Source organism: Triticum aestivum, chromosome 2B, assembly GCF_018294505.1.
Source record: "Triticum aestivum cultivar Chinese Spring chromosome 2B, IWGSC CS RefSeq v2.1, whole genome shotgun sequence".
Lineage (NCBI taxonomy): Eukaryota > Viridiplantae > Streptophyta > Magnoliopsida > Poales > Poaceae > Triticum > Triticum aestivum.
The window spans coordinates 252,941,088-252,954,170 of NC_057798.1; the positions used below are offsets into that span (position 1 = coordinate 252,941,088).

Here is a 13,083-nt window from a genome sequence, read left to right on the forward strand (position 1 = left end):
GTCGTGTTATTGATCCATTTCGCAGTCGTCTTGATCCCTATGTGGTAGAAGCATTAATATGTACAAAAGACTGGGTTGCTGCATCTAGGAAAAATAACAATAAAAAAGGGGATAGACTTGGTTCTATTGTGAACGATCTGGAGGTTGTGGAAACACTTGTTGCTAATATGAGTCTTGAGGAACAGCTTGACGAAAAGGTAAGGCTCTGCCCTCTCTACCACTCTTACTTATTTTGGAAGAGACTTGCCTTCATGATCATTAATGCCCTATACATGATCTAATGCCAATATTTTCCCTGGACTTTGTAGCAACAAGCAGAAGCTGACAGTGATGATGACAATTTCGATTATACCATGAGTACTTCAACTTTAGGGGAGAGGCTAGCTATGCAAGTATGTCTGATTACCTCTTCAACATTACTGCTATTTTATTTTTCTAAAGTAATAACAATATTTTCCTTAAATTGCATGCTGCTGATACATAGGATAATAAAGGAACGGATATTGAATAAGAGGCTGATCAAGTGCATCAGGAGCAAGAAGTTTAGGTACGCAGTTGTACCAACAATTCTCTGATGTATATTAGTATATATTACCAGCCTGTATCCTCTTTGCACATATGGATTAGTTTTACTGATATATGCCTTTTATATGTGTGCTGCTACTTGCTAGTTACGAATCACATGCCGATCAGATTATATTTACATATATATATATATATATACATCTGTACTCATGAATCATGATTGGATATGTATGTTGCTAGTTACCGACCAGATATCAATATAATTGAATTAGTCATCTATGTATAGTACGTGCTTCTTGAATTAGTCATCTATGTATAGTATGTGCATCGATGCATTCAATATCTGATGCTTGATCTTTCTCTTCTCACTATATACACGTACTCTAAGAGTTACAAATTAATCATGTGGATATATACACCTCAGAACTGATGCATGTGTGTCCGAACTACTTAATTGTCCACAGCTAAGTATCAATAATTTCTCTTACTGTCAAGTGTAGCATCTAATGATCTAATATCTCTTATCATTCTCACATGGGGATGCCAGTGGATTGGAAGAACACCATGTTGAAGAGAAATCAAGGATGATTACCGGCTTCTACATACTTGATTGGATACTTGCCTTTCATAATAAATAAAAACTTCGATTGAATTAAATATTTCTTAAGTACGACCTTCGTCTTGGACACTATGTGTAATGCTATCAGCATATTATCGGTACTGCATATTGTTGCTATACTGGTGATTTATAACTTTAAAATGCCACTCTCTAGCGTTATGCGCTTGGATGAAAACATGTTTTCATATTGTTTGCTTAGTAGAAATAAATCATGTCTTTGCACGTATCATCCGATAATTTTTGTTTGTTTTCGGTCCGAATTTGCTCCGCCTCCGCTCCGAATCCGTAGTCCGACATAATCCGCATTCGAATCCGCATCCGGTCATTATCCGCTCCGCTCCGAATCCGGCCAAAAAAAATGGTAAAGGATATGGTACAAGCATTATCCAATCCGATCCGATCCGTTTACATCCCTAAGCATCCCACACCAAAGCGTTCGCCTTTCTTTAATCCTTCTTCAGATCATTGGTTTGGCATTACACCTTCATTGGATCATCGTTTTGACGTTGGAGTCCATCCAGATCTCAGCAGGTCAGCAGGTCAGCAGCGGCTGTGCTCATCGAGCGCAGCATGGCGTCCGAGCTAGCCAGCCTTGCACTGGTCTCGGCCGCCGTGGCCGCGGCCATGGCCTACGCGCGCCTCGCCGCCTCGCGCTTGGGCCCCGGCCTCCCCCGCCTCGCCGCGCTCCTCCCGGTGCTCCTCCTCCTCCCCGTCCTCCCCTTCACCTTCTCCTCCATCCACCTCCGCACCATCTCCGCCTTCTTCCTCGTCTGGCTCTGCGGCTTCAAGCTTCTCCTCCTCGCCGCCGGCCACGGCCCGCTCCACCCGGCCCTCCCAGCCGTCCGCTTCGCCGCCTGCGCCGCGCTCCCCATCAATGTCCGGGACAGAGCGCAGGCCTCGCGGTCCCTCCCTCCAGGGTTCCTGCTGTCCTACGCGGCCAAGGCGGCCCTCTTCGCCGCGCTCGTCTCGCTCCGTGGCCTCCGGGCGAGGATGCCGGCGTACGCCGTGGTCGCGTTCGACGGTGCGCACGTCTACCTGATGCTCGAGCTCTTCCTGGCGTCCGCCGCGGCGTTCGCCCGGACGCTGCTCGGCGCGGAGTTGGAGCCGCAGTTCGACCGGCCGTACCTCGCCTCGTCCCTCCGCGACTTCTGGGGCCGCCGGTGGAACCTCATGGTCCCCGGGGCGCTCCGGCCGAGCGTGTACCGCCCCGTGCGCGCCCGCCTCGGCTACTCCGCCGGCGTGCTCGCCACGTTCCTCGTGTCGGGCCTCATGCACGAGGTCATGTTCTACTACATCACGCTGCAGGCCGGCACGGGGGAGGTGACCGCGTTCTTCGTCCTCCACGGCGCGTGCGTGGTGGCCGAGCGGTGGTGGGTGAGGCGGAGCGGCGCATGGCGGCCGCCGCGCGTGGCGGCGACGGCGGCCACGCTGGCGTTCGTGACGGGGACCGCGTCCTGGCTCTTCTTCGCGCCCGTGATACGGAGCGGGCTGGACAAGGCCATCGTCGCCGAGTGCGAGGGCATGCTGGCCTTGCTGGAGGCGGCTGTGCGGAGGCTGGCGGCACGCCTGGTTTGGACCTGATGGTGTACCTCACGACGAACATGGCGGCAGGCTGTACTTTGAGTTTGGCAGTTCCGCCATGGTGATTCCGATCGAGTTTGGTTTACAATCACGTCGTGGTCCGTAAATCACGATCGATTTCGGCGCATTTCCACAGATGGGCAGATTAGAATCTCATCTCGCGGCAGTACGCGAATGCATTTTGGTCATGGGATTGTCATGTAGGAGTACTAGTGGTTGCTGTGGTGTGCACGCCGCACAAACGAGAGCATCACAGGGCAAGAAAACAAGTTTCGTGATCTCCTTCTCCAGGAAGGCATATTATCGTTTCCCCTTTTGACACCCGCAAGGGGTGCAAAGGCCCACCGGTGGGAAGTGGATCCTCTAACATCCAAGGGATGTCACGAAGCTACAGTAAAATGCATGTGTGAAACGAAGAAGGGATGTCAGGGTTACTGTAGCAACCACTATGCGGATTTACTGTAGCATATACAAAAATAAATCAAAAATCATTTTATTACATCATAATTTTGTTTGTATGTAATTTTTGTAAATGTATAGAGTAGATTTGTAATTTACAAATTAATTATAATTATTTTAGGCTTAATCATATGAATGTGAAGGAGGGATGTCACATTTACTGTAGCTTACGTGACATCCCTTGAGGATGTTAGAGGATCCGTTTCCCACCGGTGAGCATCGCGCGAATAGTATAGAACTCATTAAAATTGACCGTCGTTTCAGTGGAGGAAATATTTTCGTTTTTGTTGCCGTAGTTTCCCCCGGAAAAAAACAAACTTATGCCGTAGTTTGACTATTGAGCTGTATCTACTCCAGTGGAGTCCCGCGTGTGCGGTACTTTTACCGTCTCTAGGCTTTAACTGAATTTTAGCAATGGTAAAGAAACATGCACACTTGTATTGAAGATCACTTCATACATGCCTGGAACCCCAGGCTTGAGAGCCGTAATGTAACCAGATATTATTGCTATTTGGACATCATTGGAGGTTTGCATGAAATCCATAGGCATCATTAAAACTGCCTGAAACGAGACCACAACTCGATAGATGAAGGATCACTCGCTCCGTTCCATGTTGTTTGAGGAGCATCAGGAAAGATGGCTTGTATACATGTGCCTGCGCGCCTTTCAGCTAAACAAAGCAACAACATCAAGGTCCTTGCACGGTACACCATGTCTAAGATACTAGAGATGGTCAGCAGCTCTGATGGTTCATCTTCCTCCTACTTATGCTTTCGGGAAAGTTCAAAATTCACAACTTCTTTAATCCGAGGACGGGTATTTAACATCAGATGCAGGCCATTGGAGATAGGATGTAAAATGAAGTGTCGCATAGATGTGCCGCTGCTGGCTGATGTTGTCTCTTGCATCCCTATGCTGGTAGGTAAGATTCTAACATGATTTGTGCGGGTCGCGGTGACGTAATCTCGACGAGAAGAAACGTGAACTTCCATGTCCTGTCGGAGCTGTCTTTGAACATCTCCGCAAACACCTTTCCAGCTCCATGCGGCCCTCGGATATGAAAGCCTACCTGAAATGATGCATGTGAATTTCAACTGATCAGCTAACTTCAAAGACTTGCCGCTACAACTATGTAAATTACTACGTGAATTGACATCAATGCCATCCTAGTGTCCCTTGCTTAGCCAATTAGTAGAGCATCTGAAAGCATATAAACTTGCCAGGGTCCACTACATACTAAAACTCTCTTTACTAGTAAGTATTATCGTTAATCATGATTCGAGACTGATTTTAGAAGGAAAAAAAAACTTGTTTGCTTTCATCTCTGTTTCTCTCCCTATGTTGTCATTTTGGAAGCTTTCTCCTGGCCAAGGGGAGTCATTGGTTCATTACCATATGCTGCTAACGAACTGTCAGAGAATAAGTGTCACCCTAACTGTTGCAGCCCCTCACGGTAAACTTGTCCATTTTCATTGACTTAGCTACCATTATCTTGATGTGCAAGTAAGACGCATAATCAAAGAACACATGGCTGTAGAGACTAGAGACAGGAATTTATGCTACCTCCACATGTTCAACACCATCCTCATCTGTCCAAACCCTGTTTTGGATGCGCTGCCGAGCTGCACGGTTTCTGGATTCCGTACCATAACCAGTTATAGGGTAACCAATTTTGGCTGTAACCTGACAAACATGCGAGAGACCAAGTATACTAAGAGAGGAACAACAAATATGCCAGGGGACAATAGAAATAACACGAACGGCCACAAACCTGGCTATCACTCTGAACTCTTGCTAGAGCTTTCCCAAAAATCTTGTACCTGTAGAATGGTAACAACATTAGGCAATTTCCCATTCACATTACAAGGGAATAACACAGGCATTTTCCAGAAATAAGAATGGCGTAAACTACAGAGGCATGCTTAGGCATAAAGCAACAACAATAACCCTGTGATACGGAAAAAAAACAGAGGCGATACAAAACTTCTTACTCCCTCCATTTCAGAAGACAAGGTGCATCAATTTTGTGAAAGTCAAACATATATATGTTTGACCTAGACTATGGAATAAAATATCAAACATTTACAATACAATGGTTTTCTCTTAGTATATTTATTGCTGACACATGTATGCTATTTCTCCCATTGGTTTGTATTTTGTGCCAACCTTATTGCTTGGTTGATATACTTGACGGTAGATAGTCCAAACTTGCGGCAAACTAAGTGCTCTTTCATAACCAACTCTATTGTTGGCATATCTTGTGGAGTACTTATTAACCTGGTCTGCTCCTGCTACTCAGCTTCTCCCTGAAGCTGACCAAGTAAATAACTTGGCGGTGGAGATTTTGTTTAGCAGGTTATCAGTCGTCGCATACTTGATAATCCTGCCTGATTTACTTATTATCTTGTGTATCTGATACTCCCTCTGTTTCAAAATATAAGGTGTACTAGTTTTGCCAAAAGTCAAAGTTGTCCATGTTTGATCAAGTTTATACAATACCAAATTTGTGTCGTTAGATCCATCATGAAAAACATTTTCATATTTTATTGTAGTGATGGGGATTCCAAATTTTGGCAGTAAACATGCCCACATGGCCATATGTATTATCATGTTTCTTACTAATTGCGCTATTTGGCATCTTAAGTTCAATCAGAAAAACACAAATTACATACTCTTTTGGTTCAAATATAAGCTCTTTGAAAACAGCGTATCCAGCCAATGCAGCAACTCCAAGCCCAGCAAGTATTACAACACTGTAAGAGGCGCCCTCGACAAATGTCACTGGCTTCTCAGGTATATTGTAGGTAGGCGCATTAAAGGGATCTTCAACAGTCGTCAAGTCTGTTCTCTCCTGAGGATAAAGGTGGCAGTCTTCTATAAGCAATAAAAAAATGACCCAAGGTGGCATGCACCATAAGAAAAATATGTTCACGAAATAGGAAAAAGGAAACAACTAACATGTTCAAAAAAAAGGAAACAACTAACAGAATCATATAAAGTTTACTTTAAATTTAAAGTGTAGACGAAGAAATGCATGAACAATGGGCCTCAAAAACTGAAAATGCAGGTGTTAGGTGATTAATATTGTTGAGGGGAGAGTAAATACACAGTACTCAGCCCTTTTGCGGCAAACTGTTGTCAATGAATAAACGAAGAGAATAGACAAGATTTCAGAGTTTCAGATAAACTGTAGTCTATAACTAACATAATTAGTTTTCCCTATTAGATCAATAATTCATGCCTTATCAAGAAATCTTGTGTAGGTAAAGGAGGAGCTTGTTATCTGATGTCACAACATCAAGATGCTTTATCGGAAAGAAGATTAAGCACCTACCTATACTGATATGAACAATGAAACAGAACCTTTTCAGTATATGCAACATCGTTCCATTCTCATAGCATTTGAGCAACTCCTAACAATCTAAAAAGGGCAACCTGGTGCATGTAGCTCCCGCTTGCGCAGGGTCCAGGGAAGGGTCCGACCACTTTGGGTCTATAGTACGCAGCCTTTCCCTACATTTCTGTAAGAGGCTGTTTCCAGGACTTGAACCCATGACCTCATGGTCACAAGGCAGCAGCTTTACCACTGCGCCAAGGCTCCCCTTCAGCAACTCCTAACAATCTATTCTACAAAAATAGTTCGAAAGCACATTATAGGTGCTAATGCATATGCATTGATCAATAACGATGCAGCAGCTTCCTGATGCACTGATCCCAACAGCATTTAATCTTACGAACATGAAATAAAACTAGTAAAGCTTATGCATGTGTATGCACAACTGATCATTAGTCACTACTGCAGATGGTAACGAGGGGGCAATGACATGGTTAATAGTTTCCTACATTCCACAGTCAACACATAATTTATAGTAGCATGATCAAACAATTGACAACACTGTCAGTCACTGCTGAAACCTACCAACGGTCATCACAAGAAGGAAAATACACAAGAAACCAATATTCAATAAATTAGATCGGGGAACGGAACTAGCTAACAAACCTGTTTTGGTCTTTTTTCTGAAGCTTGTGTGGAGTAAGATGCAGATGGCCTTATGAAAGAAGGAAGTACTTTGCGGTATTCTTTACGCACTGTCAAAGGACCTGAACGGTTTGCATTGATCATATACCACCTTGATTTTTTTACAGATGATGCTGGAAGGTTTGTCAAAAGAGAACCTGCACGATATTGAAATAACTGTCAGTCCAGATTTAACAACAAAGAACAGAAAAGTCAAATGGTTATTTAACACCTTTTGAATGGAAACAGGGAGCAATTCACATTGACAGACCCAACTTAACTGAAGGATAGAACAGGCAGAACAATAATACGTAATATCCATCTACCATTAGTTTGGTACAGAAGGCAAACAGGGCAAGTTTTATATTTGCCTTCTAATTTTGCTTCTAGAGTTTTACGTTTACCTTTTCATTCTAGCTGATTTGATCAAGGGTAGAAAACTCATACATGTACTATTGCAAATGTCAAATATTTTCAAGGAAGATTCGCTAAACAAGTGTATGGAAGCTATTCTTAATGATTCTTGTGGCAAATTGAAAAAGTTGCATGAATCTAAGGCATAAATTATGGATAGACACATGGTAATTGCAGAAAGTGCCATTATACCATGGATTAGTTATAGCTAAAAGGTGTTAGCAGAAAATAACAAAATCCTGACTGCATTATATTCGTGCAATAGTTCTTCTGGTAAAATTGAATAGTATTGCACGAACTCAAGACATAAATTACGGTGCTTTGCTATATCTGTTTGCTGTACTTTAGTCCTCAATTATGTCAGAACCATTCACGAATACAAGCATGTGAAGAATGAATGTTTAAATGTATAAGAAAAATATACCATGCACGACTTCACCAGACTTTGCAAAAGCTCCCCTAAGTCCATCAGCTACTGTTCGCTTGCTTAACCCTATAAATCATTGTTAATACTGTGATAATCCAGACGTTACATACAGCAGAAGGTTCAACATGAAAGGAAACAACTCAAACAGGGGCAACAAAATTAAACTTCTAAGTGTAATAAAAGACACAAAATAGAAAGCGGAACTATATGATGAAATACATTTGGAAACTGATTCAAAACAACCGGATGCAGACGCCCTCTCAGCAGCCGTCTCATCCGTGCGACACGCGTCCCGTGGATGACCCACCCACGTGCCCACCGCTTTATCCTCTCTCTCTACTTATCCTTCGGCGGGATCTCTTTCAGCCACCCATTTTCCATTCGCCTGGTCAACCCATCTTCTTCCCCATCTCTATTTTGTTCTATCCCGTTGGATATCGTCCGCCATGAAAAGCCTCCACGAGCTCCTTCAAGCGTTGCGCGGGGTGCTGCGAGGGTGGTCCGGGTGCTGCAAGCCCTTCAAGTGCTTCGAGGGGAGTGGACCGGCTAGGCTGCTGCGAGCACCATTGCGGGGCTGCGGGCAGCAAGTGCTTTGCCGGCGGCGCTGCTGCATCGACGGCCCGGCTACTCCGGTGATGCTGCGATGGCGGCCAGGCTGCTCCGGTGTTGCTGCGTTGGTGTGCTTCAACGGATACTGCGACAGATGTCTCGATTGCTTCGACGGCATCCTTGGCCCGACTGCTCCGGCGTTGTTGCAACCGATGCTGCGACGACATCGACGGTGCTGCGATGTCGTCCCAGCTGCTCCGGCGAGGCTGCGATGGCGATGCTGCGACAGACGTCTCGATTGCTTCGACGGCAACGGCGGCGCGATTGCTGCAACCGTGTCTCAGCTGCTTTTGATGATGATGCGGCTGTGACATGGCCGCTCCGGCATGTTTCGACGGCAGCGGTGATGTTATGATGGCACGTTGCGGTGGCGCCAAGTACTCCGAGCAGCAGCGCTAGTTGAAGATGGTGCTTTGAACATGTACTGTGGAGAGGAGAAGGAGGAGAACAGGTGGCTTTGATCAAGGGCATCCAACGGCAGGGGAGGCGGATGTTTATTCCTCCCCAACAGCCGGATGGCGCCTAGCAGCCGCCAATACATTTAACGCATTTAATTACAACTTATGATAAATTTTAAGTCTGCACTGTTACTGCAATATCTTTAAATGGTACTCACAAGAGTGTCTATATAACTACACTGGCTTTAATTGGTACTTTCTAAAGTATTTTCTGGTTTTCATATTATAAAGTTTCTTGTGTGCACATGTAGGATCAAGCAAGAACCAAGACTGGAGAAGTTTCAGCCTCAAGTTAAGATAACTGAATATTTGGGTTTAATTTCACAATCTCCTCATGAACTGCTCACCAATTTGGTACTCCCTCCGTCCGGAAATACTTGTCATCAAAATAAATAAAAAGGGATGTATCTAGATGTATTTTAGTTCTAAATACATCCCTTTTTGTCCATTTTGATGACAAGTATTTTCGGACGGAGGGAGTATTTGCTAGTGAGCAACATCACTGGTCTAGTTTCTGATGCTTAGTCAATCACCACCTTCGCTGCTCGTGATGGTATGTTAATGAAAATAATAAAGTTGACAGTGAGAAGCAGAAGAAACCAAAGATGGAACAGAGGCGCCTGAAGAGAAAGTGGAGTATTGGGATTGCTATTGTAGTTAGAATCAGGATTATGCATCCTGCAAACTGGGCCGCTGTTCTGCTAGTCCATCATTGATTCAACCGATCTTTCAGTTTCAATATGTAGTCTCAGCTCAAACAGTTGAATGGTAGGATCTCAGAGGAGTGGTCAGCTTCCATTCCATGATCATGCAGAATTTTTATGATTCCAAGAGAAAGATGCTCATCTAACATCACAGTGCTCTGCTGTAGGCTTTGTCACAGATAAACAGAAGACCCATAGAGTTTGCCACGACGCGGTGTGGCGTGAGACTGAATTGAACAAATGTGGTCGGATTCGTGTATAGGTCCATCTTTATGTACCATCTAAGCAATGTATGGAGTATCTTTCACAAGGTCTAACTCTTCCAGAAAAATCAGACAATTTCATCATATGGTTCATAGTTAGTTATCCATGGATGCAGAACAGAGTTCATTTCCTAAGGTGGTACACTTGATACCCTTTTACAATTCTCCCTCAAATTAGTTTATAAGAACCAGTTGTGCGATTAGTTCGCATCACATGAACAATGCCGGAACATGTATATGCTCGGGTTACTCAACATAATTCATGTCTATGATTTGCAACTACTCCATGCTACCCTCTGTATGTTTTTTTCAAACTATTAGATCTATATAATTGAATAAAAAGGGTAATTATAAAGCAGTCCGAATCCATAAAATAATGCAGAGCTTGAATAAGCAATGCTGCAACAGCACAACTCAATATGTAAACTTTGTGAACATGCTACCAAAAAGTTGTCTAATGTCCGAGACGCCAGCTTATATAATCATCAAGCCCTCACTAGAGAACTGCCCAGCCAAAACGACACCTACCTGACTCTAGCCAATCCCGCAAGACCACTGCCATGTTAGTAAAGCGTATATCTCTAGATGCCAAGAAAGCTGAGAGTGGTCAAGGGGAAATAATGGAAGACGGAGAAGGGGAGGGGGAAGAAAGAATCAAACCGGGAACAAAGAGGCTGGCGAAGGGATCTGCCTTCGGGGGAGGGCTCGGTGGCTTCGGTGGCACCAGGGCGGATATGGAGAACAAGCGCCGGGATCCGGACCTTGCCGCAGCCGCCGCCATCGCCGCCGGGATACCTTTCGCCGTGGAAAGGCGACCGGGGGTTATTAGGGATTTCCTCCCTCCTTCCAGGGGGGTTAGACGACTTTAGATCGTTTTCCAGCTCTTTTTCCCTTTCTTTTTGTGATGGGATAGAGCGTTTTTCAGTTGGGCACTACGAGTCGGCCGCGTAAAGATTAGATCAGATCAGCCGCCTCTGCAGCCGTTGGATGACACAGAGACAGCCGTCCAATCTGTTACCGAGTCAGCCAGCCTTTGGCAATTGCCACAAGCACTATGGTGTGCTCTCTTGGTTTGCAACACACACTTTGTTGCAATGATCAACTTGTTTTCATACGGTTGCGATCCGTCCGCTCTATCGCGGAATTATGCTTGGAAGGAAAAGATGGACTTCTGCATCCATTCGTTGCTTCCCTTTTAAGATAAGGTCGATGAGGAAGCCATGTATGGGGTCCACAAGGACGTGTGGCGCCCTATGAAGGCGTCGATGCCCGCGCTATTATCAAACGGATGTGGCTATGAATTGACCTTTTCAGTTTGTTTGAGCTTTCGCATCAGCTTGAAGAAAATCCTGATGTCAGTAACTAGCTTCGGCTTGCTTCTACCACGTATGTATGTGCGCTAGTGATATGTATCCCTTAGATCGCTTAATAGGGTCGAAAGGTGGGCCAACCTACTAGGAACCACGTGCGCTTCGCCAATAGGAGGAACGAGAAGGTTCCTTGTTTGTTTTAAAAATCTTTCATATGTTTCTTTTTTCATCGTTTTTCCTTTTTTCCTATGTTTTTTGGTTGCCTTTTCAAAGGGTTTTTTCGGTTTTATTCTTATTTCGTTTCTATTGGGTTGTATTTTTTAGTTTATGTTGTGTTCTTCTATAAAATATATTGCCGTGCTTATCTAATGGAATTTGGGCTGTTCGGGACCCTACCACTATTAAAATAAAGATCACAGGATTGTGAGAAACAAGAATATCAAAAACATAAGAATTTGTTAGGGTTAATAGTGCAAATAAAGGATAAAAATACGGAGACCTACAATATAGTCGTTTGGAAAACACATATATCCTTTGCGATCGAGTCTTGGAAAGAGGTTAGGGTGGATATCCAAATTTCTATGAAATTGTAGCATAGGAATTCATTCCATACGAATTTGGGTGCCACGCCATTCTTTTGATTTGAAGACAATCCCTATAAAAAATTCAATGGATTGAGATCCTACATAATTCCTACAATCCAAAGAGGGTCTTAAGGCGACCAAAAATCATAGGTGGCATGGTGGTGGCATTCTGAAAGACCTTACGTAGTCCTAGTTGTATTATATTTTTAGTTTATTGTGTCCGATCAATTGTGTTGTTTTTTGTATTCCATGAAAAAACTGTGTTGTTTTCTTTACCATTTTTTTACTTTACTTGCTAGTACCGATTCAGCGCATATCTTTTCTGATGTCAATCATGCCATATTTCCTTGCAAATATGTAATTGTCTCCCATGTGTATTCTTTCACTTAGACAATAGGGGTTAATGGTTGGACATTTCATTGGTAGTTGCAAATCAAAGTGATCATTGACACATGCACGTTTACTCCGGTGATGAGATGCAAACCATGGATGATAGCTTGATGTCGAGGGATTGTTGTGCAGTGATGGCGGCGACACGTCACATGCAAGTATTCAAATCATAGAGAAGTGGTGGCAATAACACATAAGTGACATCGACGGTGGTGCTATGGTTGGTGCAATCTAGTGCCCCTTAAATGTTTTGGAGATTGTTGGAGAAAATAGTTGAGCGACCAATGTGTTTGCTAGTGCACACATAGTAAAATGTCCCCTAAAGTTTTAAGGAGTTTGCTATAAACTTCTGCGATGATTATCTGCGCTCTAGAGTAGAATGCTTAGCTCTCAAGGAGTTTGTCATCGAGAAGATTGCCTGTAGGAGTCGACCCCCAAAGTTTGCAGGGTGAAGGCTATTTTTTCGGTGTGTTGTCAAGGAACAATTGACTATATCGAAGAAGATGAAGACAATGAGAAGACGTAGTTCTTCTTTGTAGTTTCTTTTCTTTCATTGAGTCATAGTGCAATCATACCATTAAGGGGGTCCAAGTTAGTCGAGACTTGTTGTCATTAGTTTTGCTTCTGTTTGGTGGTCTGAACAATGTAGATTGTATCATGAACAACTACTTGGGCTGCTTTGAAAACTTCTATGCATACTAGTTGGGTTCCAGCATGTTAT

General features: G+C 43.9%; 2 protein-coding genes across 2 annotated transcripts; one reads left to right on the forward strand and one right to left on the reverse strand.

The window, feature by feature from the left end:
• Positions 1-1,535: 1,535 nt before the first annotated feature.
• Positions 1,536-3,232, forward strand: LOC123041166 (probable long-chain-alcohol O-fatty-acyltransferase 5). Its single transcript, XM_044463853.1, has one exon. It carries the CDS (start codon positions 1,715-1,717, stop codon positions 2,723-2,725), a length of 1,011 nt encoding a protein of 336 aa, XP_044319788.1. The 5' UTR covers positions 1,536-1,714; the 3' UTR covers positions 2,726-3,232.
• A 438-nt stretch (positions 3,233-3,670) lies between these two features.
• LOC123044623 (probable mitochondrial import inner membrane translocase subunit TIM21) lies at positions 3,671-10,989 on the reverse strand. The gene is made up of 7 exons (XM_044467424.1): positions 10,739-10,989; positions 8,042-8,110; positions 7,186-7,361; positions 5,858-6,036; positions 4,957-5,005; positions 4,749-4,868; positions 3,671-4,254 (listed from the first exon to the last, which is right to left on the reverse strand). Exons 1-7 carry the CDS (start codon positions 10,857-10,859, stop codon positions 4,096-4,098), a joined length of 873 nt encoding a protein of 290 aa, XP_044323359.1. The 5' UTR covers positions 10,860-10,989; the 3' UTR covers positions 3,671-4,095.
• Between the last annotated feature and the right edge of the window lie 2,094 nt (positions 10,990-13,083).